The sequence below is a fragment of the Hippocampus zosterae genome, chromosome 3, assembly GCF_025434085.1.
Source record: "Hippocampus zosterae strain Florida chromosome 3, ASM2543408v3, whole genome shotgun sequence".
NCBI lineage: Eukaryota > Metazoa > Chordata > Actinopteri > Syngnathiformes > Syngnathidae > Hippocampus > Hippocampus zosterae.
Window position 1 is genome coordinate 2617386 of NC_067453.1, and position 27832 is coordinate 2645217.

Genomic DNA, 27832 nt, shown 5'->3' on the forward strand with positions numbered 1-27832 from the left:
GAAATTCCAGATTCACAGCAGCAAAGTTATGAAAGGAAGAAGTAGAACAACAAAAAAATAGGAGCTGCTGGAAAGGCAGCCACTCTCGCGGCGCCATTTTGAAGTCAAAATAACAAAAAATAACACAAGACAACACATAGGACAGAGACAGTCGTGCAATCTTCACCACTTTTCTGCATACACTTTGTTGTCTGAAGCAGTTATAGATGAAAGAGGAGAGGATCAAAGTGTCCTTTCACCAGTGGATCAGAGACATCATGCTGAAAAATGTGCACACGTCTGCTACAAGCAAAGTTTTGAAAGCAAACACGAAGCTGTAGCGTCCATTGTCGAAAAGAGATTAGTTCACTTCTCCTGTCCCACATAATCCGCTTCAAACTCCAAGCCGCGACTCCCAGCTCCAAATCCGCATCGGCACTCCGCGCCAACGCTCCTTTCTTCTCATCGTCGGCTCCTCAAGACCTCCATCCATCCAGCCGCAGACCGTTCAACAGCACCGATCTCTCCGCTGAACAAAGCGGGGCTGTGAAAAATGCTGCCCATTACAGGCGCAAGACACAAGCGCCCCGGGACTGTCCAGCAACGACAGTCAAATGGCGCCGACATTCCTCCAGTCAAAAACATTTCTGGTATACCCATGCTGCCGAGAAGGCGCAACCACCAAGCACAGAGTCTCCTCCTTGATGAATGTCGTGGCCAAAAAATGCTGAAAAAGGTCCACATCAAGTCCACACGACGTAACAACAAACACAAAGTGACAAAAGAAACACAAGAACAACAAAAAAAGCAAGGCTCATGAGAGCACTTGCTGACGGCTGCCTACTCGGGCGCCATCTTGACTTCAAAATCATCATCAATCAATCAAATCATCAATCAAATTATTATTATTTTTTTATTTTTAATGATGGTTTTCGAGTGGCCTAGTCATAGTCTGACTTATATTCAATTGAGATTCTGTGGCATGATCTTGAAAGGGCAACTCAAAACCCTCAGGTGTTGCTGAATTAAAGCAATTCTGCAAGAATGTGGGAGAGGGAGTGGGAGAAAATATTTTCACAGAAATGTGAAAGCCTTGATTGCAGTTGTCGCTGCTCAGGGTGGTCCAACTAGTTATTAGGTTTATGGGCAAACTACATTTTCACACAGGACAAGGTAGCGTTGAAGTTTTTTTCCCCATTAACACATAAAATCAACATTTAAAACGGAATTTTATTTAAGTCAAGTCAAGTACTCATGTTATCTTAGTCTGATATTTACATTTATTTAATAACCGGTATTTTAAATATAAAAGTGGAAGATATGAAAGAAATATATAGGAATTTGAGAAAAAATATTTTATTACGGCATTGCATTGTCTTGGCATACATGTTTTCAGTGACTTTTGTAGGTTCACGTTTATGATGATTGATTGTCAATGAAATATCTTTAAAATATGTTTTTGTTTGAATGAAACCTAATACTGGACTTATTTTTAAAAGTTTGAACTGAAATGTATTTTAGCCCATAACCTTTCACTGGTTTATAAAAGGAATTATTCCACCTGCAGTGAAAGATGGACATTTCACTGATCAGTAGAATAATAAGTAGGTGGTAAATGTTTATTTTTATTTCCTTACCTGACCAGAAAGCAGCAGATATAAAAGGGTGAACTATTTGCTACAGGAGGAATGTCTTCAATATTTTATTTTATACGGATTTTCATAATCACTCTTCCTTAAACCGACCCAAAGAAAAATCTTAAATCAAACAAGAAAGCATAAAAACAAATTGTCCAACACTGATGTGCAACACAAACTTGAAGCATATGCTTGTAGAGTGAAAGATGGTGATAGGAAGAGTTCCCTCATTTTCAAATTTAATCCATGTCTCTGGGGGGGTAAAGAAAAATCGGCTCCGGGCATTACATGATGTAATTGAATTTCATTACGCTTTCTCTTGTCTGGGGGGAGAGGGCTGCTGACGCAGGTGGACCGAAGCCATGGTGAGTTTGAGGACCATAAAAGGTGTATGTAGTACCCATTTCATCGGAACTGCAAAGTGTTCACACAAACAGCAACTTCAGCTGCTGCCTTCTGGGAGGAGAGTCTGTGTTGCCAGCATATCAAAGGTAAGACACTGCTTTGTTCACGTCATTTAATTCTTATTATCAAGGCATTCTATATGTAGGTCAATCTACAGTACATGTAGAGTCCCACATAAGGAAAGTCTTCCCAGTTGGATTGATTGTGAAAATTGAATGGGTGAGGTAGTTCTTGATGTCTTTCCTTTTTACTTGAATTCTTTAGATGAAGAGGTCCTATAGGATTTTGCTAGTGTCTCTCATCTTTTGCACAATGTTCTCGGAGACCATCGAGCTGGTAATAGCGGTAAGATCTTTTTTTTTTTTTTTTCATTAATGCCATGCAATTTACTGTTGCATTTGTGAATGAAATCTTCAGTTTTGTGTGCTGTTATTCTATTCTTTGCTGCAATCTCAGAAGTAGAACTGGAACATAAGAAAATGATCGACTATTAGTTACATTCATTGCTTGTAGGGATTAGGGATCAATAAATAATCTACATACAGGGCTTGAGAAATTTATTTTTCCACAAACCAAATTGAGGTTCATGCGACAGTTGCGCTAAACAATAATTCAATTCAATTCAATTGTATTCATAGAGCACTTTCGAACAGCCATCGCTGCATACAAAGTGCTGTACATGGAGCATTTTAAAACATATACAATAAAAGGTAAAACAAATCGGTAACAAAGACAGTAGAAAGCACCGAACAGTAAAACCAAGAACAAATCTAAGTCATGCTGAGTTGAATGCCAAAGAATACAAGTGAGTTTTGAGGAGGGATTTGAAGATGGGCGAGGAGGCTTGCCGAATGTTCAGTGGGAGGTCATTCCAGAGAGAATAATTCATTAATAATAATTAATCAAACAATTACACACAACAATAGAGCATTTGTTTGTCGTGACTTTTTGCTCATCCCATCAGGGTTCACTGCGAGTCGCTTACATATTGTAATTAGTTTGGTGAAATTTTTGATGATGGCCTTTTTGATTCAACTCTTAAATGCATCACCGCATGGGACTGGCAGTGACTGGGTATTGAGACAATCACTGTGAATCTTGTCAGCTTCATCAAAGGCAGCAGCAGTACACGACCCCCAAAAATATAAAGTCATGATTTTTAATTATCAATGCATTATGTTTTTTGGTTATTAATGATGTAGTTAATACACAAGTATGTTTCAGGTGTATAAATTAATCAAGAAATCATAATTTTCATGTTTTATTTGACAACGTCTAATTATTTATTATCATCTGACCATAAAGCCATTATTTTTGTTCATTTATTTTTGTTGTATTTTTTCTTATTTTATTGTATGTTGTTTTTAGCATTGTATTCGTGATTTTAACTGCTTGTTGTAAGGTGTCCTTGAGTTTCTAGAAAGGCGCCCAGAAATAAAATGTATTATTATTATTATTATTAATATTATTATTATTATTATCGCAGAACAGCCCACTGAGCTGGCTCAAATTTGGAAACTAAATAGTAACTAAATAGGAATCCACATTTCAATTCAAAATGGTGAAACCTTGTGAGTTGATTACTTACAGAAACATGGAAATCAGGGCCACTGAGCACCCCAAAATCTGAATATGATCTCCTTTATCCCAAAAGAGGGGGGGGGGGGGGGGGGATAAAAGTACACCCTTGGGTTTACCTGGTAATAAATAGCAATAAATAACCAGAAAGTGATTGTCATCTCGTAATCTGCAATGATGTATTTTAATTCCTAAAATGAAAATTTTAAAAAAACAGATGAAGTCTCCAGATCGACATTTTTTCCATAAGTACATGTCGAGAATTGTCAACTACATTTTTCATTTGACCATAATCTATAAATGGAGTCATTGTGATCCAAAGATTGTCCTTGTTAGGACAAGTGCAGATACGCAATGATCTTAAGGACGAAATACTAATCTGCCGACCCCTTTAATTTTGTCCTATTTCACCATGCAGGCAAAGGAGAAGAGGGGGTGGACCCTCAATAGTGCCGGCTACCTTTTAGGTCCCCGTAAGTACTCCGAACACACAGACTGTTCATTTTGCATAGTTTTACATTGTTATCACAAATTATTACATTAAACTGTTTCCACCATGTGGCTCATAGCTCTTAGACATATAGACAGATGTTCGCTAAATGTCAGTTGTGCAGTTGGATGTTGGGAACCACTGCCCTATAATAATATATTTTAAAGGTCTTGTTTCCCACAACTGCATCGCAAGAGTTGTAATTGTATTTGTGACTGAGAGGAGAATGAATGTGAATGAAAATGAAACTTTCAAATTGTTGATATTTTTAACAAGATTTGTTGAGAATTCACCAACGCTTTGGGCAGACTTTATTAATGTCTCAACATTTCAATCAGGGGTGCACATAGCTGTTTAGGCCCCATTCTGAAGTGGCAACCTTGGGTTGTTAGGCGCACATTTTCTTATTTTAGTTTGTTTTTATTTCTGAAGCTCACAAGGTGGACAGCATATTACATGAGTAACTTAACACGTTCACACCTTACCATGTAGTGTATATTTGATATCTAAATCATATCTGTTCAAAGGTATGGCTAGTTTGGAATGAAGTCTTTAGATCATATTCCCTGTGTGTGTGAAATGTGTGCAAACATCATTTTGTACTCCATTTAAAAAGATTATATTGTTTAGAGTTCTCAGGAATATGATGTGTTTTAATTGTTGCACTGCCATGGTCAGTGGATTTGTAAAAAAAAATATATATATGGCGTGTTTTTAGACACTTTTCTCACATAGTGAAATTGTATTTCATTAGAAATTAAAAAACAGTAATCCTTCGTTTTTGGCAGTTATTTTGGTTTTTCGTAGTTATTTTGCAAACTCCCCCGCGAAAAGTGAAAAACCACGAAGCAGGAATTGCTGTAATCTCCTCGGAATTTTCGTGTTTGTGTGTGGATTTAAAGTTTGCATACAGTTAAATGTTAACCGGCATTTTACAGCTGTTCAGCAGTATTTTATCACTCTCTGTTGGTGAAGATTTGATACTACAGGCAGGGGACAACAGACCTCAAGTCTGTACATGTGAGAGGTAGGGATGTGAATCTCAGCACTGAGGACGATTCGATACACATCACGATCCACTGCCAGCGATGCGATACTTAAACGATACATGGAATTTTCTGGCGATACGATGCGATACGTTTCACCGTCGTCACGATGCGATACGATTCGATACACATTAAGTTCAAATCAATGCGATCCGATACGATACAATGCAATTTGTTGCGATATTGTGCAATTAAACATGATGCAAATAAGCAAAGAAAAAAAGCTTTTAAAAAGATGGAATTCAGTATGGTATTACAAAAAGGATACCACTTTATTCCTTATAAAGAGTAGAACTTGTAAAACAACTTATTTAAGCCCTTTCACAATTGGGTTTTGTGCAAAGAAAATGTAAACAATTTGGCACCTGAGACTCACAGCTGTTGCTATAGTGTAAACACAAACAGACTATTCTCACTGAGTGTCTTATATGAAATATAATAATAATATATATATGTATATGAATCTCTAGCGCAAGATGTCCACCCATCCACTGTAAGTGCAACTCTTTGCGCACTGTTCAGCGACACAGTAATCTCACTTCTCACTTTGTTGTACACATCGGGAATATGTTTGTAAGTGAACACAGACCTGTCTGGTATTTTATACCTGGGTTCCAAAACGTGCACGAGCTGTCTGAAACCCTCGTTGTCCACCACGCTAAGGCTGGAGGTCTTTGCATATGAAATAAGCAGTGGCCTTAGTTATAGCCATTGCGCGGTCACAGTGAGTTGCAAGGGGATTCCCAAAATAAGAGGCGATTTTTTTCTGATCCTGACCTGGTTTACCAAGAGTTTCTCCGGTGTCCGACGAGGAACTGGGCGGGGAAGCGGGAGGGAAACTTGTCGGTGATCTGGTGCCATCGGTTTAAGTGGGTCTGCATATTTGTGGTGCTGCCGTTGTATGGCTTCTTAGTGCGACATTCCTTGCAAATTACGGAGGTTTTATCAAGCTTTCCGTCTTTCTTTTCGAAGCCGTAGTATTTCCAAACATAAGATTTGAATGTTGCGGCTGCATTAAATATAGTAGTTTCCTTGCTGCTGCGTGCGCTAACTTCCATAATGTTTCGCTCGTTGTGTACTGCTGGACTGTATGTGACGCACGGCTACCGTCCGTATTCAACACAAAACGCAAAGCAATGATGGTGCATTCATTGCGCCTTGGAAAGGGCAGATATGTGACGTTTAACATGAATAAATGATTTTATGAAATGATTTTACCGATACCCATCAATGCATCGTGATGAATCGCGATTTCACTGATACCCATCAATGCATCGTGATGAATCGCGATTTCACCCGTCAATCGCGTCGTACCCAGTGAATGAGCCGATGCACTCGGATCGCGGAGGTGCGCATCGATGTATCGATTAATATCGATTATTTTCCACACCCTTAGTGGGAGGAAGCTGGATAGAAGCGCAGCTGTTCACGGTATCGTCACAGGCACTGGCTTTCCTGTGTGGGGTTTGCATGTTCTCCCTATGCCTGCGTGGGTTCTCTGTGTCTCTGGTTTCTTCCCACATTCCCAAAACGTGCATAGCACGCTCTAAATTGTCCCTTGGTGTGATTGTGATTGAAAATGTTTTTTTGGCTGGCAAGCAGTTGAGGGTGTACCCCGCCTACTGCCCTAAGATGATGGGCTGGGCTTCAGCAAGCCTGCAACCCTTGTGTGGATAAGCAGCTCAGAAAATTGATCTTCTCGATAGATGGATGGCTGCAGTGCATGATTTACTTTCTGAATTTTTTCTCAAAATACATGTGCAAGTCAGTATCCCGTGGAATTATGGAAAATGTATGCAGCGATGGCTGTTTCAAAGTGCTCTATAAATACAGTTGAGTAGAGAAAATGCCATGTAGCGTTTTGCCTAAAAGTACGTTCGAACGTATTTCGAGCGCAAGTACGTTCGAAAGTACTTGCAAGTACGTTTGAATGTATTTCAACACATTCCGACGAACACGCAAGTATGTCTTCACGTATTTGCCAGTCAAAATATTTATCTTCCACATTGGAAGCTCCACGTTTCCATGCATTTCAGTCCCAAATGCTCGCACACTTTCATAATCTTTTTTTTCTTTTTAACATTTTTCTTTCCCCACTCTGTCAACCTTGTGTATCACATTAACAGTTGAATTCTTTGTTTGAGGCTGTTATGCGGCGAAACAGCAGGCCAGGCAAAAAAAGAATAAAAAGGCGATTCAGCCAGGATCCAGGAAGGAGATTTTCCAATTTTCTTTATTTCAAGGAGCAACAGTTGACCAGTTTTTAGCAGACCACATGTATCACTGCTCTCCAGGCTGTCCGACGCGCAGTGACTTCCTCATTCCTCTTTTAAATTCCTCAGGGCAATCAGGGACAAGCTGCAATTGGCCCATTCCCAGGTGGTTGCAATTACCTTTCCTGAAATAATTAGCGCTCTACAAAATGCAGTCAGGATCACACAATAACGGTTTTGGATAGTGAGAAATGTGTACCTTTCTTCCATCCAAAATCCACAAAAAAAAATCCCCAGAATTTTCAATTTGTATTTTATCATCATGACAGAGAAGAATCTGAAAATTGAAAATGCCAATCCAGCTGTCGTTTGATTTTTTTCAAAATTGTTTTGATTTTATCCGCTGTTTAAATTGCCTTTGCACCGAGGGAACACTGATGCCGAATGACAGCAACCGTTCTTTTTTTGTTTTGTTTTGTTACATTTTAATTTACAAAATGTGCAAGTGCCAAATATAAGTGTTTGGCAGGGAGAAATTGAGGATATGTGTGTTGTTGACAACACGTCATGTTGTTTTTGCTGAGTATTTTGGAATGTGTCACGTGACTCACAGGATGTGAGGGGGGACGTGCGAGCAGTTGGGAGAGCGGATGTTATGCTACTCAAAGAGGAGTTCGTCTGTCTGTAAACTTTGCCTCCGGCTGTTGGTGCTCTGCGATAGGCTCCAGCACGCCCGGGAGGATAAGCAGATTAGAAAGTCGATGGATGGATCTTAATTTAAAAACCAGGAGTCTTCAAACAACCATGACTAGAAAGTGGATTTCGATGAGTGGTGTCAGAGTTTGAAATGAACTCAGTGATGAGTTCGAACATTATCCAAGGATGAGTTTTTTGGGGAAGCAGCTCAGGTTGATTATTTTCGACAAATATAGGGATCAAAATATGGGGTAACAGGGCTCTAGCACTGTAACTATGATGGTACATAGGGTGTGTTTTGGGAGGTGTAGGTGGTAAAATGTTTGAAAAGAAAAAAACTGTTGTTTGTAGCATTGGTTTACAGGACTCACGGGAATCACAACCATCATCATTGTTGGTGAATAGTAAATATTACGGTTGGGGAAACTAAGTTGTACTTCTTACCCCTTTTTGGGCATGTTGAAAAGGAAATGTTGACAAGGTACAGTATATTGATGTGTGTGTCTACCTGTGGAAGATTTTGCTTAATTGTTAATTATTATCCTTGTATTGTCACAACCCACGCGCACTATTTAAAACCATAGATTCTGTACTCAAACCCCCTATGCCTATTTGCTCGGATTCTTCACCCGAGATGTGCAATAGATTCCTTCAGTTTTTCATTGATAAGGATTCTACAGCTAGGACTCCAGTCTCAAATACCGCATCTGATCCCTCTGTCCACATTCCGTGTTCAGCTGTGCTAAATTCTTTTGAAACTCTGTCCCTGATGCTTTTGGAGGATGTAGTTCTCCAGACGAAGCCATCTGGCTCCCCCTGCGACTCTCTTCCCCCGCATTTCCTTCAGGAGATTTTCCCGAATATTGGTACATCGGTCTTAGACATTATCAACAGCAGCCTCTCTTCTGGTATAGTTCCCCAACAGTTTATACATGCTGTGGTCCAAACCTGGTCTTGATTCAGATGTGCTGTCAAATTTCAGGCCCATTTCCAAATTGCCTTTCATTTCAAAAATTCTGGAAAAAGTGGTGCACATGCAGCTGAAATATTTATTGGATGAACATAACATCTGGGAGGTCTTCCAGTCAGGTTTCAAGACGATGCATGGCATGGAGTCAGCCCTGTTACACGTTTCTAATGACATCCTCCTGGCAAATGACACTGGAGACGTGAGGAGTGTCTAGTTTTATTGGATTTAACTGCAGCATTTAATACAGTAGATCACAGCATTCTGCCGACTCGTTTGCAGCACTTCGTGGGCAGTGGTGGTAGCGCTCTTGGGTGGTTGAGGTCCTATTTAGCTGACAGAACCTTTTGTGTCAGCCTTGGCTGCTCTGAGTCACGTACTGCTCCCCTGTCATGTGGTGTTCCACAGGGCTCAATTCTGTGGCTTCTGCTGTTCTCGCTGTATCTGCTCCCATTGTGTTCCATCTTAAAGAAACATGGTATTTCATTCCACTGCTGTGCAGATGACTTCCAGATTTATGTCCCACTGAGCAAAAAAGACGCTTTCTCATTAAGGCCACTTCTATCCTGCCTGGAAGAAATCAAAACCTGGATGGCACAAAATTTCTTGAATTTCAATGAAAAGAAGACAGAGGTGATACTCTTTGGTCCCAGTGGGCCTTGTACATCCCATCCTGTAGACTTGGGCCCCCTGTCCACTTATCGTAAGTCAACAGTCTCAAACTTGGGTCTTAAACTGGACAGTGATTTCAAACTTGACCGACAAATTGGTGCCGTTGTTCAATCCAGCTTCTTTCACCTTAGACAGCTGGCCAAAGTAAATCCTCTCCTCTCTCATGAACACTTTGAGAGAGTAATTCATGCCTTTGTCACATCCCAACTTGATTACTGCAATGCCCTTTACTTTGGAGCGAGCCAATCCTCCATTAAGCGCCTCCAGCTGGTCCAGAATGCCGCTGCTCGTCTCTTGACTGGTACTCGTAAGAAGGAGCGCATAACTCCTACTCTGGCATCCCTTCACCGGCTCCCTATACATTTTAGAGTTATTTTCAAGATCCTATTATTTGTCTTCAAATTTCTAAATGACCTCGTGCCACCTTACCTCTCTGAGCTCATCAGCCCCTACACACCTGCCCGGCACCTCAGGTCTGCAGACCAGACATTATTAGAAGTACCAAGAACTAAACTGAGGCTCAGAGGGGATTGAGCCTTTTTCTGTTGCTGGTCCCTCTCTCTGGAATGACCTCCCACTGAACATTAAGAAAGCCTCCTTGCTGCCCATCTTTAAAACCCGCCTCAAAACTCACTTGTATTCTTTGGCATTTGACTCAACATGACTCAGATTTGTTCTTGGTTTTGCTGTTCGGTGCTTTGTACTGTTTTTGTTACCGATGTGTTGCTTTACTGTTGTATATGTTAGTTTCTCCATGTACAGCACTTAGTATGCAGCGATGGCTGTCTGAAAGTGCTCTATAAATACTGTTGAGTTGTATGTTTGAACATTACAGTATTGTCTTTGATGTTAACATGTTTAAGTTGAGAGTGTCTGATTGGCTGAAGGAAACAGGAAGTGTTTTAGTAGCCTGAAGAAGGAGTGGCGTTCTCGAACGTGCTGCGGTGCAGACGTCTTTTTTTCCCCTTTTCAATCAAACTGCATTCAAAGGATTCCATCTCTCCTATTGCCGTTCATAAAGTAGAGCCATCCATTCCAAAACAACGAACCCCTCACCTTACACCTATATTGTTTGAAATGTGTTGGCTATATGGTTATTGACATGTCTGAAATTAATTTAAAAAAGAAAAGAAGAAATTGGGGCAGCACGGAGGGCGACTGATTAGCGCGTCTGCCTCACAGTCCAGAGCTGCAGAGTTTCATTCCGGCTCCAGACTTCCTGTGTGGAGATGCATGTTCTCCCTGTGGCCGTGTGGCTTTTCTCTGGGTACTCTGGTTTCCTCCCACATTCCAAAAACATGCATGGCATGTTAACGGAACACTCTGTGCCCTGTGATTGGCTGGCAACCAGTTCACCAGTTCAGGGTGTGCCCCACCTACGACCTGAAGACAGCTTGGATCGGCTCTTGCACAGATATTAATTTTCCTTTTAAATTAGATACAATAAAATATTTATTACCTGTGTCCGCTGTAGAGTCAGTACGTTTGGTTTCTTTCACCATATTGTAAGCAAGAGGTCAATTTTGCAATTGTCCTAAATTTCACAACTTTGCTCTCGACAAATCTGACTCCTCCTGAAATTGGTAATGTAACTCCCTAAAACGCTCCTGCTGATAGCGCACTTGCATTGTTCATTTCACCTATGTATGGGAATGCAAGCGATTGGTATTCCGAAGGGCTTCAGACTCACAGGTCACAAAAAAAAAAACATCAACCAAACAAAAGCACAGCAAAGACCAAGTCAACTGAATTAAAAAATAAATACATAAACACTACAAAGGCTGAAAAGACTGTACTTACAAAAGGTTCCTGGCAAGAACAGTATTTAAACACTGTTATTCACATTTTACATTCTGTAAAAAGCAAGTTGTTTTCATTGGGACTTTGACAGCTGTGACCGACAGTAAATGCAACTTTGGCGACTTGTGGAGCGGCCTCATTGAGCATCATATCCAGGTTGGTTGCCCATGTGTGCACTTGCATTAGAAAGCCCTCTGTGGGTTACTCATTAATAGCTCTAGTTGGTGGAGTGACAAATGTTAAGGTGCCCTTGAGCAAGATTGACCTAGATCACAGATGTCAAACTCAAGCCCGTAAGCAGATCATGTGTGTCAACTTCCACGATGATTTCTAAAATTTGTATAGAAATGTCAATTTGTCAGGTGTAATAAACAACATTGAGATTTTGTGCAAATTTTCTGACCCTGTTTACACTCACTTGAACAATAAGTGAACAAACATATAGTTGACTGATTTCAAAACAAGTAATCCAACAATTTGTTGTGTATAAATAACAATACCACGCGATGATTAAACATTAATTCGGCCGTCCGAGGGAAGAAGTAACTTCAAAGTGGCCCGTGACAAAAATGAGTTTGGAACGCCTGACCAAGATTGTGTGATAGGACAAACTCAGATCCTATTACTGAGAACTCTAACCCTAATACTGACACATTTGATTTATTCCCCAATTAAGGCCACCATAGTTTTCTTAAAGTTTTCCAATGTGCGCGAAACATCTGAGTTGGCATGTGACAGAATAATACTGAAAAGCACACAGTCTATTCGTATAGTTATTGGCATACAGTGAACAATCGTTATAACGCAGTTCACTTTCCAATTTTTAGTGCAGTTTTTTAATGCTGTTTTTTTAAACAGTGAATTGTGTTCTCCATCCTGATTGGCTAAAGGACTGACCAACGTGAACAGTTTCCGCAACTTAGCTCTGTACAGCTTGCCAAATTTACCTTAACAACTTTTTGGTCTTTGGTTTCATTGTATCAGCGGCGGATGCTCGTCTGTCAAGAAGGGGAAGCTCAATTTCGGCCTACATCATAAAATGTGTCAGTTTATTTGTACATAAATTCTACTTTCCGTTCCTTTTCAAAAAATGAAAACGATGCCTTCACCATAAGATCGTGATTGGCTCATTTCGCTATCAATCAAAAAGAAATTCAACCTCAGACAGATCATCCAATCATCATGCAGAAAAGATGAGCATCCGATGGGCAGGACAAATCCAGCACTTATCCAATGGCTCGTCTTCTTTCAAAGCATTGGGACAACCTACACCGAACTCTCTAGACGCCCAGAGTCCGCGTGGTCGACGCTGAGCGTCCACACTGTTTAAAACACAGTGAAGCTGCGGGAATGAATGAGAAGAGAGTCGTGTCATAACCAGTAATAAGAAGCTGATTCGGAACAAAAGTTGAGCGCATATTTAGTCAATGACATGTCCACACATTTGTACGTACACACATATATTTGATCACTTACTTTTTGACATTTTAAGGGAGGCTGTCACGATTCGGTCAAACCAAATAATGTTGAGGATCCCAAAATTTGTAGACTCCAGACAAGTACTCTGTAACAAAAAATGTTTAATATACAAAAATTGCACCGACAAAGAAGGAACATAAAGCATTGGTCAAAACAAGGACCAGGGAACACAAAAACTAAACGATAACCAAAAGCACCTGCACTAAAGGCAAGAACGGAAAACAAACCCGAGACTACAAATGAAAAACAATGTATCAAATACACGCAGCAAAAGCCAATTCACTAAAACAGAAAAACAATACAGTCATACCTCGGTTTTCGACCATAATCCATTCCAGAAGGCTGTTCGAAAACCGATTTGTTCAAAAACCGAAACCACGCTCTTTTTAAAAAAAATCTTTATTGAACACTTCTGTTCACAATGGAATGCTACACGAGGAAGCGTCACGTCCTCGTCTACCCGAGGGAGTGTCACTTCCTCGTGTAAGGAAGGCAAGAGGAGTCAAGTGGCGCATTTAAGTGCGCTCAGTTTGTTCGAGAACAGAAATTCGTTTGTCATCCGAGGCATAAAAAACTCAAAATTTTTGGTTGAAAAACAATTTGGTCGAGAACAGAGACGTTCAAAAACTGAGGTATGACTGTACTTACTAAACCAATGGTACCGAGGGAACAATAGCGAATACTAGTGATGGGTCCAGCGACACCGATGCGTTGATGCATGCGCCGTGATTGACACGTGAACTGCACCGGTGCAGTTTAGACTGAATCGGCTGCTTGGCACAGTCCAAGCTGCGCCACTTCGTCCAGGGGGCGTCGACTCAGTGCAGGGGGCGTTGACGCAGCAAAAGCCCGCACAGTGTATCCTAAGGAAGTGCGTCTGGCGACACGATGCCGATTGCCGAAACAAGCTAGACCTCACCCTCGCTCAAATAAAAATATATGTTTGGGCAATACGGAAAACACACTGATTATCAGAAAAGATTTGTCCGTCTGACTTCTAGCGTCATGTCGGCTGTCATATAATAGGCTATTATTATATGAGAAGTGTTTTATGAACGTTTGTACTGTACGTCATACTCCAGTTGATTGAGAGGTCCCGCCTATAAGGGGGAGTTCCAGAAAGTGACTGCGAGTGAGCACTGAGCACACCGCATGTTTAATGACTCTGCCACGTTGCTATTAAAAGTCACATAAAACGTAAACCTTGTCTGCTGATCATCATTACATCGGCTAGGCTAGCTTAGCTGTTGTCGTAGTTCAAAGCTTAATATGTGGTGTGGCTTGGGTTGGCGCCGCAAGTACGTGCTCGCGCGCACAGCTGAGAGCAACAGACTATCGACTGCTGAGACGCGCTTCACTCGAGTGACGTTGCTACAGTACGTGCATATTATGGAGCAGCTTCCGGACAAATACAAATTGTCCGCCGTGTAGAGCCATTTTGATCTCCTTTTGGAGAATAAGGTATTTATTAAAATCTCCTTGTCTCACCAAGTGCCTCTCGGATTTTTGACATGTCTTATTCTAGTGTGTGTGTGTGTGTCTTCTCCGCAACAGGGGAAATAGCATGCATTAAATGCAACAGACTGAAATTTAAAACATTGGAGCATCTTATTTTTCTAAATCAAAATTTGTGAAGACAAAGCCCACAAGCATCCTCATTCGCATGATTTTCACATTATTGAAACACATTGAATGATACAATATGAATGCATGGATGTGAATGATATTGTCAAGGGTCAATGTCATCTTTATTGTCAAATATGCTTTATGTATGACATGCAGCATAGATGAAATTTCCTCTCAATCCTCAGTCCATACATGCATGCAAACATGATGTGCATTAAACACACACAGCTAAGAAAGGATTGCAGCTACACTATATAAAAAGACATGTAATCTGAACAGTATAGACAATATAAACAATATAAACAGCATAAACAACAACATAAACAATGGCGCTTGTGGCTATTGTAGGTAGAGTGAGGTAGTGCATTGTATACACGTCATCATCAAATCAGTTTGTTCAGTCTGTCAAGTGGGTTGGCTGCAGGGATTTTGAAGGTTCCAGCAGGTAGCAGTGGTCAGCAACACAGTATCAGTACAGTATCAACACAGTGTGTCATTATGTCGACACGCCTCATGAGGCCTCATGGACCCATCACTAGCGAATACGACAAGGTCTACAGCAAAGGTCTATGAGCAAGGAAAGCAGCAAGCCAAAACAATACTCAGACAACCAGCAGACAGTTTGTGGCTCCTTAAATACTGAGTTCCCTAATTTGCAAGACTAGCAGCAGGTGTGCAACCAGCAAGACCGCTAAGTCTGCCACCTGCTGGCAAAGCCAAGATCAGGAACATGACAGAAGCTGAGCATCCCTTGCAGTCTTAGAGCAATCGCTCCTGCATTGTATACATAGTTCAGTATTGTATAATAACTGTAAAAAATAAAACTGACTACTTCATGCATTTCGCCTATTCCAGGTTCTAGTGTCTGTCTCGTGTCAGCTGAAATCACTTAACTTTTTATGTTTTTATTGGTTACGACAACATATCAGTCACTTAATATACGGAAGGGGAAAACCGAAACAGTCTGCTGTTACAGGTGTGATTTTTGTTTTGTTTTGTTTGTTAGGGAACCTATGTACCTCTCCTCCGCATCCGACATTCGCGTATTGCACAATGCACTACCTCACTTTAACCCACCGTCATAAGTGCCAGTGTTTTTTATTTTTATTTAGATTTATGTAGTATGCCTTTTGTACCGTGTTGTTTGCTGGTTTATCTCTAGTTGTGTGTGTTTTAATGCACGGCATGTTTGTATGTTTGAAATGAGGATTGAGAGAAAGAAATTTCATCTGTGCTGTATGTCATACATAGAGCACATTTTACAATAAAGATGACCTAGACCTTTTATTCCCTCAAAATGAGCTGCTCAATTCAACTCTCAGTGGCCAATTGGGGAAACTCCTGTAAACTCTCTGAGGGCAGTTCACCCCCTGTGTGTGAGCGTGTTTGCATATCTGTGGAAGCTCACATAAAAGTTCCTCCTGCCTCATCCTGTGTTACAGGTCGGATTGATCACCTAATTCAGATAAAGGATTCACCCAGTGCCAGAGGCAGAGACAACTTGATCACTCAATGTAAGATAGAAACATAACAGCCGCTGCAGGACCTCACTTTTAGGCCAGGAATTGCTCCATTCAAACATCCTGTCCCGGCTATCATTGTATTGATGTCTGATTTTATCCATCCAAACAGTAAAAGTATGTACAGTGATCCCTTGCTATTTCACGGTTCGTTTATCGCGGTTTCAGTGCATCGGGGATTAAATATATATATATATATTTTTTTCATATACATGGAGTACAGTACTGTATATGTTGCTCTATGTGACTTGCTGTTGTTTTGCAGCTTCTCGCGGACCTTTTGCGGACTGAATTTTATTTATTTATTTTTTTATATATGTTTATTGGTCACTACTTAGTGGATTTTCGTTTATCGCGGGTGGTTTTGGTCCCCATTAAAGGCGATTAAAACGAAGGATTATTGTACAGTGGTACCTCTACTTAAGAAATTAATTGGTTCGGGAAGACATTTCTTAACAAGAAAATATTGTAAATAGAGACGCGTTTTCCATGTTAATGCCCTAATCCGTTTCAACCTCCCCAAAATTCTGACATAAATGTTTTCTAAAGCATAAAAACATCATCAAAATATGTAACAAATACATGTTACAATTCAATTATTGCACAATAAATGAGCGTTTTGCATTATATAAAAAAACAAAGAATACAGTAAAGAATAAAAATGATGGTCATTTAACTTTTAACTTCGTCCTCATCGTTTTTTGCCCTCTTTAGTTCATGTTCTCAGAAGTGTTTTTTGCCCGGCGTTTTCTAAAAACCTGATACAAGGACCTTTGCTTTTGTCGGCTTTTAATAATCCTTCGAAAATGTCCAGGGCAAACATCAGCATAGTGAGCGATCACCGGACTGGTGAACACTTTTTCTGGGTGAATCCCATTTACGAAAAACGGAACACCTCGTGGCTGGAGGGGTGACTGACGAGGACACTGCATCGACACACATCCATCCATCCATCCATTTAGTAACTTGAAAATTTCGAAACTTGAACGTTCGTAAGTAGAGGTACCGCTATATTGTCTTTTTTTAAGCAAGTATTCAGAGACATGTATTCTGTAAATGCTGACTCTCAATGTTCTGCAAAGTGACCATTTGGTTGTCTAGTCAGTAAATTGCTGCAGCATATCTAGTATTTGTTCAGGAAACATAATGGTCACAACACGCATTGATGGCATCACTCAGACATCCAATTTCTATTATCGCGTGTGTGTGTATATATATTCATTCATTCATTTTCCGAGCTGGAGTCTTTTCCCAGCTGTATTTGGGCAGTAGGCGGGGACACCCTGAACCAGTTGTCAGCCAATCACAGGGTACATATACAGTATATATTTCAATTTTCTAATTATAATGAATATCAGAAAATTGAAATACAAAAGAAGAAAGATAACTATATATATACAAACCAAAGGTGTAGAAATAGAATAGCATAGTATACACAAGGGTAAAAATATTTAATGATATGTAGTTTTTCATTTCTTTGTTTTGAAAAATGAACAATTCAGTTACATAATAAGGGGTAGGACTAGATAAGTTATTTAATTCTTCCTACTCCTTTGAGCATATAACTGTGATGATGTGTGTTTTTTTTCCTTTTATAATTTTGTTTGACCTTTGTCAACCTGTTATTGTGTGTACTATATATGCTCAATAAAACAAACAAACAAACAACAAACTATATATATATATATAGCGGCTGGATAGCTCAGTTGGTAAGGCATCGGTTTGGCATACGCGAGACGGTGGTTCGAATCCCGCTTGGGGCAAAAAATGAGCACATAACACCAACCAGTGTGGGTCCTTGGGCGAGATCCTTCACGCTAATGCCTACCTCATACAATGATGAGAGACAATAAAACGAATGACATGCCGGCTCAGATGTCGCCCGGCCAAACTGGGTCAGGTGCTGGGGAACCAGAGCACCTTGATGAAAAAAGGGCTACTGGAACAAAGCGAATGTTACTACTCAAGCAACCATAGTCAGAGGGGTTACATGCAGACAATGTGGGCTAAATGGTTACTTCGAAACCCACAGTCACGGTTGACCACGAAAGAACTAGTAGCTCAGTGTTCCAACATCCACAAACGGCAACTGCTGTCACAACTTGAGATTGATGAGGTACAACGCAGGTTCCATGGTGAAGGGCCCCAGGCTGCCAGATCAGAGGAGGAGGTCATACAAGAGATTGGGAGGCAAGCCCCAAAGAATGCAGAAGATGAGATTGGGTGGCCAGCCCCAATGAATGAAATGCTGAGCGAGGCAGCAATTGACCTGAAAGCTAAGATCATGGCGAGAATGAAAGCTGGGCAACCTAGAAACCGATTACAACGGATATGTGAAGTACCATCTGAAAGTCTCATAGAAAGTGTGAATGCAGCACTGAGGGTGATCCCTACCGTAACGATCACAGCAACCAATGAGCTGATATACGCTTCAGCATCAGTGATCCTGGAGACTCTGGGCTATAAGAGCAACCATGGAAGTCATGAGATACGTTACCCACCATGGAAAAGACGGTTGGAGGCTAAGATCAAGGCGGCCCGGAAAGATGTGAGTCAATTGACGGAGACCCAGAGAGGTGTGATGAAAAGGCTGATACCCGAGAGGTACATCCAGATGACCATACCTGAAGCACTCGAAACTGCCAAACAAAGGCTCCAAGAATTGTCCAGTCGCCTAAAGCGATACATGAAAGAGAATGAGGCCAGACGAATAAACAGGCTGTTCGCAACACAACCTGCGAAAGTGTACGCTCAGTGGCAGGGCCCTAACAACAGAGCTGACCCCCCAAGACTGGAAACTGAAAGGTACTGGAAAGGCATATGGGAGAAGGAGGTTGCACATAACAGCAGGGCACAATGGCTGGTGACCCTGAGAGAGGAGCACAGCAACCTCCCTGAACAGAACCCAGTTACCATAACAGAGGCAGACATACAGGAAAGAGTCTCAGATATGAAGAACTGGACAGCACCAGGCCCGGACATGGTCCACACCTACTGGCTAAAGAAACTCACAGCACTCCATGAGCGCCTAGCAGTACAAATGAACCAGCTGCTGAGGGATGGGACACACCCAGAATGGCTAACCGAAGGGTGAACGATCCTGATCATGAAGGATCCCTCGAAGGGTGCAGCCCCATCCAACTATCGGCCAATAACCTGTCTCTCCACAACATGGAAGCTCATGTGCATCATTGCGGCTAAGATAAGTGCACACATGGATAAATACATGAACGAAGCGCAGAAGGGCATTGGTAGAGATACCAGAGGAGCCAAACATCAGCTCCTGGTTGACAGAACAGTCGCACAAGACTGCAGGTCCCGACGTACCAACCTGTGCACAGCTTGGATTGATTACAAGAAAGCCTATGACTCGATGCCACATACATGGATCACTGAATGCTTAGAGTTGTATAAGGTGAACAGGACCCTAAGAGCCTTCGTTGCGAACTCGAAGAGGATGTGGAAAACCACACTTGAAGCCAATGGCAAGCCACTTACCCAAGTGTCCATCAAATGTGGCATATACCAAGGTGATGCACTCTCCCCACTGCTGTTCTGCATAGGACTGAACCCCCTAAGCCAAGTAATCACCAAGACAGGCTATGGATACCGCCTCAGAAATGGAGCTACAATCAGTCACCTCCTCTACATGGATGACGTAAAGCTGTATGCTAAGAGCGAAAGGGACGTAGATTCCCTGATCCACACAACCAGGATCTACAGCAGCGACATCGGGATGTCATTCGGGCTTGAGAAATGTAGTCGGTTGGTGACTAAGAGAGGAAAGGTAGTCCGCACTGAAGGGGTCTCACTCCCTGAAGGAACAATAGCAGACATTGAGGACAGCTACAAGTACCTCGGTATACCACAAGCCAATGGCAACCTCGAACTGGCAACAAGGAAAGCGGCTACGGCCAAATACCTCCAGCGAGTGAGGCAAGTCCTAAGAAGCCAGCTCAATGGCAAGAATAAGACCCGGGCAATAAACAGCTATGCCCTGCCAGTGATCAGATACCCTGCAGGAATAATAAGGTGGCCAAAGGAAGAGATTCAGACCACGGACGTTAAGACCCGAAAGCTCCTAACCATGCATGGAGGGTTCCATCCCAAATCCAGCACCCTGAGACTGTACGCAAGCCGAAAGGAAGGAGGCCGGGGACTAGTGAGTGTGAGAGCCACTGTCCAGGATGAAACATCCAAGCTCCATGAATACATCAAGGAGAAGGCTCCAACGGATGACGTACTCAGAGAATGTCTCAGACAATGGGGAACAGAAGATGAGGCGCTGGAAGAGGGACCATCATGGGAGGACAAGCCCCTACACGGGATGTACCCCCGCACCATAACTGAAGTGGCTGATCTCAGGAAGTCCTATCAGTGGCTAGAGAGGGCTGGCCTGAAGGACAGCACAGAGGCACTCATCCTGGCTGCTCAGGAGCAGGCCTTGAGCACCAGAGCCATCGAGGCCCAGATATACCACACCAGACAAGACCCAAGGTGTAGGTTGTGCAAAGAGGCACCTGAGACGATCCAACACATAACTGCAGGGTGTAAGATGCTGGCAGGGAAAGCCTACATGGAACGCCATAACCAGGTGGCTGGCATAGTCTACCGAAACATCTGTGCGGAGTATGGACTGGAAACCCCAAGGTCAAAATGGGAAACACCTCCGAAGGTGGTGGAGAATGACAGAGCGAAGATCCTGTGGGACTTCCAGATCCAGACTGACAAGATGGTAATGGCGAACCAACCAGATATCGTGATCATAGATAAAGGGCAGAAGAAAGCCGTTGTAGTGGATGTAGCGGTCCCAAGTGATGGAAACATCAGGAAGAAGGAACACGAGAAACTCGAGAAATACCAAGGGCTCAGAGAGGAGCTGGAGAGAGCCTGGAAGGTAAATGTGACAGTCGTGCCTGTGGTGGTCGGAGCACTCGGGGCAGTGACCCCCAAACTAGATGAGTAGTTGCAACAGATCCCGGGAACAACATCGGACATCTCAGTCCAGAAATGTGCAGTGCTGGGAACAGCAAGGATACTGCGCAGAACCCTCAAGCTTCCTGGCCTCTGGTAGAGGTGAATTAATTTCAGATGAATTAAGATGAGCAGACACAAAATACAACACCATTATTATATTATACTGAATAACAATGTAATATCAAGACCAAATATTTGATCACTGTAGAACCATCCATCCATCCATTTCCTGATCCAGTTTATTCTCACATGGGTCGCGGGGGGTGCTGGAGCCTATCCCAGCAGTCCTCAGGCAGGAGGAGGGGGACACCCTGAATTGGTTGCTAGCCAATTGGAGGGCACACATCGGGCACGAACAACCAATTACGCCCACACTCACACCTAGGGACAATTTAGAGCGTGGGTAAGATCAGGCCCGCAGGATAATTTATAAGTGAAAAAATGCATAAAACACACGGAATTAATATCTTCAATAAGGTGCAATTCGTGGAGTATCCGCTAGGGGACACACTGTTTTGATCAGGGAAGAAGACAGCACTCTCAGCCTGTCACTGAGACAGACCCAACATCGCAGACGCTATGAAGGACATTTGAAAACTTTATTAGTGTCCTAGTTTTACTAACTCTGTTAAAATTCCAAAGAAATTCTCTGTACCAATCAGAATGAACTTTAGTTTAGTTTTTCTCCACTTACTACTACTACTCTTCACTGCACATTGATTTTAAAGTCATGATGGCCGTAGTGTACTCCCAATGTGATTTAGGACGGTATGAAATGCGCTTAATTTTAAATGGAGCAACGGCATCCAGGAAAGTGGAGTTTTTCCAGCTGAATTTATCTAGAAGAAGACACAGCCATAGTTTTCAGAAACATTTTAATAGATACGGTGGTTGCTTTACTTTTGGCTTTATTTTCTAGTTCAAAGAATACACCGAAATGATCTGAAATAGTCCAATTAAGCCAGCCAGATGTCAACACCTTTAGAGACATCGAGATCAAGAACATGACCTTGCGTATGGTTTGGAATTTTTCCGTGTTATGAGACACCAAAACTTTCAAGTGCAGTAAAACATTTAAAATGGCCAATAAAATTCACTGAATGAGAAGCAGAGGCTTCTAAGCCATCTTGACAGTTACATTATCCTTTTGAAGCGCTCATCGCCTGGCCGGACCGTCGGAAGAGGCCTACTCAGAAATACGTCTGCGTTTAGAGATTGCATTTTTTTGGAGGTTAACAAATTGTTCCTTCAGTATCTCGAACTGTTTTTAGAAATGTCAAAGGCCCGTATGAATAATAACAGATCTGACAGTCTGATGCTCAGTGGTATTTCTGATATTTCAGAAATATCAGACACCATTTCATTCATCAATCAGAGACAATTACTTTATGTTCGTTCTGCAACATAGCCACTTGAGACCAAATAAGGCTTTTTCGCCTATTGTCAGTGTTTTTGGCCCAGTAGCTGTTCTCATTTGCTAAAAAGATTCATTTTGGACCTATCACTGGTGTTATAATCCACCAATGCATCACTGGCGTTGCTCCACTTCCAAGATCAAAAGACGTCTAGACGTCTAGAAAATACAATACTTGATATTAGTGTCATGAGAAAGGCGAAATTATCCAACAATGGGTTGTCAGCCTGGCAGTCCTTTTAAAGGCAGGTGATTGATGATGTTGACAATGAACAGGTGTGGCACTGGAGGAGACGCCCTCCTCTCTCACCTACTACGAGACAAATCAAACAGATCCATGACAGTTCTATGCCAAATCATCTTTTCATGTCCTGAATTTGGGAGCACTATAATTACAAAATGATGCCAACTACAGTACTTCGAACTGTACAATTAAATTATTGCTAAAGAACAAGAAAGACGAAAAAAATTATACAATATGAAAAGAAAGAGCTTCGCCAAAACGCAGACAACTTAAAAACAACAAATAGCTCATAACATTTGACTCTGACAGTCAATGACCCAGTAAAAATTGACATGGACCTGATTTATATCCTGACCCTAAGTTTGGTAGGCATAAATCAGAGTGATCTAGAAAAGAGGTTCAAATAATTATTTGTCAAATAATCAGGTAGCGTGGGGTCGAAATTCTCTCTGAAAGCACCACCACCACCTTTCAAACGAATGGCGACTATGTTGGGGGGAGGTTGTCTGTCTGCCAGGACAGACTGCAGTCCCCGTCCTGCCATTGAAGAGGTTAAGCGGGACAGAAAATATTTAAATAAATAAGTTTAAACTAACCTACAGTGTACTATTTCAGCATATCATTTAGTGAATTAAGAGTGATTTTATTTTAAGATTAAGATATCCTTTATTTGTCCCACACAGGGGAAATGTATAGCCTCCAGCAGCAAGAATGTAGGTAGAAAAAAGAAAGAAGAAAAAAAAAAACAACAAACACTGTTCAATTAAGTGCAATATAAACACAAAATGGATAAATTGCAGTGCTATTTACAATTGTCTTTCACATCATTTAATTATTATTATTATTATTATTATTGTTATTTTTATTCAGCAGCCTGACAGTAGGAACGAGTGTCGGTATCTCTCCTTCTTGCAGCGCGGGTGTAACAGTCTCTGGCTGAAGGAGCTACCAAGTGCTGTCAGGGCGGGCTGGAGGGTGTGGGAGGGACTGGCCATCATAGCTTTTAGCTTAGTTAGCATCCTTCTGTTGCCCACCTCCTCCAGAGTGTCAAGGGAGCAACCCAGGACAGAACTGGCCTTGCTGACCAGTCACTCCAGTCTCTTTCTGTTTTTTCATTGAATTTGAATTATTTGAAGTGTAAAAAAAAAAACTATATCCAGCCTACTTTAGATTTCATTTGCAGATTATGATGCAGAATCAGCAAAAGGCTATAAAACTCGAATTAAATTGTGTCAATGTTTATTTATTATGATGACTGTTATAATTAATAATAACAGCAATAGTAATAACATTATTAATAATAACTGAACTGAAATGAACACTCGAAGATGCTTGAGAGTGGATACATTATTCATGCACCCTCACGTTGACGCTCTGGCCCTGGTAAATTACATTGTGTAGCTGCAGCAACCCTCGGGCAGACGGATGAAAACGTGGCTGCCAGTGTGCACCTATTGACCCTCCGGCCACCAGCAAAACATTCACACCCATCTGTGCACAAGTGTGAGTGACACTGTATTTGGCATGCTGGCTGCCCTTAACTACAAACAACTCTACTCCTGTTCAGATGGCATAGATGGACACAGGATACTTGGAGACAAGCCTGGTCTTGCTGGCAAGAGAGACATGGACTGGGAAGATAGCTTCCAAACAGGTTGGTGTTTTGAGCATAATGTATCAGTATCATGCATCAGTATGTATGACATGGATTGTAATATGCCACACCACCAAGATCAATACACTGAGTGTCATTCACTGTGGAGTTAATTTAACTTACCCGTATTTTCACGACCATTCGACGCACCGTGTTGTTGGGCGCAGTCTCAGTCAAGGGTGCTATTTCTGTATTTGACACATACACAAAACAGTGCGTTTTGTGTATGTTGTGTATCATTGGGCGCACTGGCAAAGACCAGTTAACGGGACAATGAACAATGCAGTATGATGGCTGACTGGTGACTCAGCAATGACATCACTGCAATGACCGGAGATTGGTAAACCAAAGCATTTTTGTCGTTCAGGACGCTGCTGTGGGTCTAATTTAGAACCTGTGTCGGCTGCGTTAAAAAAGGTAGCAAAAGGACCCTTGAAATAGTGTTAGCCATATTACTCAATAGGTGATTGGCCAAGTTTACTTCACACTTGACCTTTAACAGCAAAGAACACCTTGAGAGGTCATGGAATAGGGACTGGAAAACTGAGCCACTCAGGTCACAGCAGCAGAGGCACAAAAGCCTCAGGCAAAGGTTCTCGCCTCTTTTGCCCTGCTCTCGTACAAGTTTTATTTTTGATTTTTTTTTTCATATGTTCTGAAAAGGTGTTGCTCAGAGTGTATTGATACATTCGCCTGATTTGCGTGTGGGCAGCGCGGGATCAGTTTCCACTCACTGACGATGTGAATGCGGGTTGTTTATCTCTATGTGTGCCCTATGACTGACTGGTAACCAGTTCGGAGTGTCGTCTGCTTTCTGCCCGAAGTCAGCTGGGATAGGCTCCAGCACTGGACCCTATAAAAATAAGCATCTGTGGAAAACAGATGTATGGGTGTTCTGGCAAGATTCTCTCAAGTTTTCATTCCCAATACATAATTGAAAATGCAGACTTTTTTGATCATCTGGAGATTCTGATCCAAAAATATGGTCATCTGTGGCTCTATTTTCACAGGTGACAAAAGGAAAGCGGAGGAAGACATTGTCCACACTGTCATTGACTTCCTGACATACCTCAAATATAAAGGTATATTCATGTACTCTGTGCCATGGGTGTTCTGGATAATTTGCAAATAGTTTGTTATTTGGTAGGGTTACACAAAGAAGTACAAGTAAGCCACCAGATTTGGGGGGGGGGGGCTCAAGGAATTCGGTCAGCACCTCTGCACTTGATCGTAAGCTGGGGAAGTAATACAGGAAAAGAATGGATGAGGGGTAGGGCATTTATGGATTTTATTATAGACTCCAAAATAAATCCATGAAAAACACTGACAGACATGTTATGCAGCCTATGGGTGTCCTTAAAATTGTCCAGATTGGTGCTGATTCAATTTCCATTATTTATGATGATTAGGATATTGATTTAGATCTCCTCTCAAACAAACAGCTTCAAGTGATGAGCTATATCAAAAATCAATTGTTTTTCTTTTTTGTAATTTGTAGAAATGGGAGCCTTGCAAAGCTTGACTTCTTCTGTGACTTCAGATGAAATGGCTAACCCTTAGCCACATCACCCTCTGCGATCACACCTTCTGTACCCATCATTTTGCTTTTGCTGAAATAACTTTTGCTCACTTTAGAGCAGGGATGTCCAAGGTTTAGGTACTCACATCAAATCTATATATATATTGCGCGTCGTCCCGCACGCGGTCTGTCCTTCCGTCTGTCCCTTTTCAAAACGTACCTACTTCACCGCGCCGCTGCGCGCCGCCACTGCACGCCGCCACTGCGCCGCTCAGGCAGTGGCTCACTACGATCGCGCGGGCATCTTAGCGAAAAAATGTTGTCTACCCACAAGCATTGCAATGAAATTGTTAGTTATTTAGTAGAGCTAAACATCTCTTTATTTTCTCGATAAGCAATGAAGATGAACAAAAAGTTGAACCAAGCAACAACACTTTTGTGGGCCCACCTTACCAGCCTTCCGCAGGAACTAGCTGATGAGCCGCCCGGAGGGCGGCGAACCAGCTAGTGTTATATAATAACAGATGACAGATGATGCTTCTTCATGAAATACAAGATTTACGGTGGCTCCTCTACTTTACTTTTACTTTTTATTTGGTTCTTGAAGAAATTTCTTAAATAGAACATTTTTTAAGTAGAGACACACTTTCCATGTAAATGCCCTAATTCGTTCCAAGGCCCCCCTCACCCCCCCCCCCCCCCATTTCCTAAAGCAAAACAATGCATCAAAATATGTAACAAATAAACGTTACAATTAGATTATTGCATAATAAAAATAAAAGAGATTCATACATAATGTAAAAAACAAAGAATAGAGTAAAGAATAAAAATCATGGTCATTTAACTTTGAACTGGCATTTTATGCCCTCTTTAGTCTCTCAGAAGTGGTTTTTGCCTGGCGTTTTGGAAAGAACCGATCCAAGAACGTTTGCTTTTGTTGGGTTTGAACAATCCTTCGAAAATATCCAAGGCAAACTTCAGCACAGATAGCGATCGCCAGACTGGTGAACAATTTTTCCAGGTGATTCACACTTACGAAAAACCTCATGGCCCAACTGGCAGATGACGAGGACGTTGCATAGACACATATCTTATCTATCTACACACATAGACACATGCGGTAATGGTCCCTCTTTGCCAATGGAACGCCAGGAAAATTCTAGGTAATAGCCAATGGCAGAGCAGCCATAAGTTCAGGAAACTCGGAGCTGCGAGGATCAGCCTATACTGTATTTTTACCTTTCGCATCTTGAAATGTATTTTGTAACAAGAGGCAATATTCAAATGAAGAGACATTCGTAAGTAGAGGTACCACTTCTTTGTCAAACTATTTCTATATTTATTAATGCGAACCCTTTATAATGACCCGGATCTCTATATAAACTTGCCACAAAATAGACCCGGCTCTCTGACACTGGGCAACACATTTCCTTCTAGTCTTCATAGGCTTGATATGTCACCCTGCACAAATTCAAGCCACCCTTTGCTGTAAGTAGCCCCATAACATGGAGTAACAGGCCCCCCATCATATTTCACGCTGTATTGGTTTTAGTGTGTTTAATACATTAAATGTGAAGAATGCTATTGTGGCAAAATTATTATTTTCTATTGGACAGCCCTGCTTTCGAGTCATTATGTTGTTATTTCTTACACAACAGTGAATCATGTTGTCTTTAGCAAAGCTTGGTTGTCTCGCAGTACCTTTAATATTTGATAATTGATGAGATAAAATTAATAGCATATACTCAGATGTAAATAGATAGTATATCTATTTAGCCATAGAGTCACAAAGATCGACGGTAATGGTTACTGAAAGCGAATTGGATGTTAAACACAGATTCATGCTTCTGTACTGTTATTTCCCCCATTCTGCTGTCATCAGGTCAAAGACGATGGAGTTCAATAAAGAAAAAAAA

At 41.6% G+C, this 27832-nt stretch overlaps 2 protein-coding genes across 3 annotated transcripts in view; one reads left to right on the forward strand and one right to left on the reverse strand.

The window, feature by feature from the left end:
- Positions 1–27832, reverse strand: part of LOC127597271 (uncharacterized) — a 180776-nt gene that overhangs the window by 147179 nt on the left and 5765 nt on the right. The window lies entirely within an intron of this gene.
- On the forward strand, positions 1812–27832 carry gal (galanin/GMAP prepropeptide). 2 transcript variants are annotated; one of them, XM_052061094.1, is made up of 7 exons: positions 1812–2107; positions 2286–2366; positions 4018–4072; positions 16031–16102; positions 24311–24397; positions 25408–25479; positions 25896–27832. In XM_052061094.1, exons 1-7 carry the CDS (start codon positions 1979–1981, stop codon positions 25955–25957), a joined length of 558 nt encoding a protein of 185 aa, XP_051917054.1. In that variant the 5' UTR covers positions 1812–1978; the 3' UTR covers positions 25958–27832. The 2 variants fall into 2 exon arrangements, with proteins under 2 accessions (XP_051917054.1, XP_051917055.1); XM_052061095.1 differs by lacking the exon at positions 16031–16102 and having other exon boundaries at positions 1841–2107; positions 25896–26254.

What these genes read in the sequence shown, in the direction of transcription:
- gal (XM_052061094.1), top strand. Translation starts at nt 1,979, where the DNA reads ATGGTGAGTTTGAGGACCATAAAAGGTGTATGTAGTACCCATTTCATC. An exon ending in CCATCGAGCTGGTAATAGCG is followed by an intron (nt 2,367 to 4,017) that starts GTAAGATCTTTT and finishes TTCACCATGCAG; the next exon opens with GCAAAGGAGAAGAGGGGGTG. An exon ending in GGAAGATAGCTTCCAAACAG is followed by an intron (nt 24,398 to 25,407) that starts GTTGGTGTTTTG and finishes CTATTTTCACAG; the next exon opens with GTGACAAAAGGAAAGCGGAG.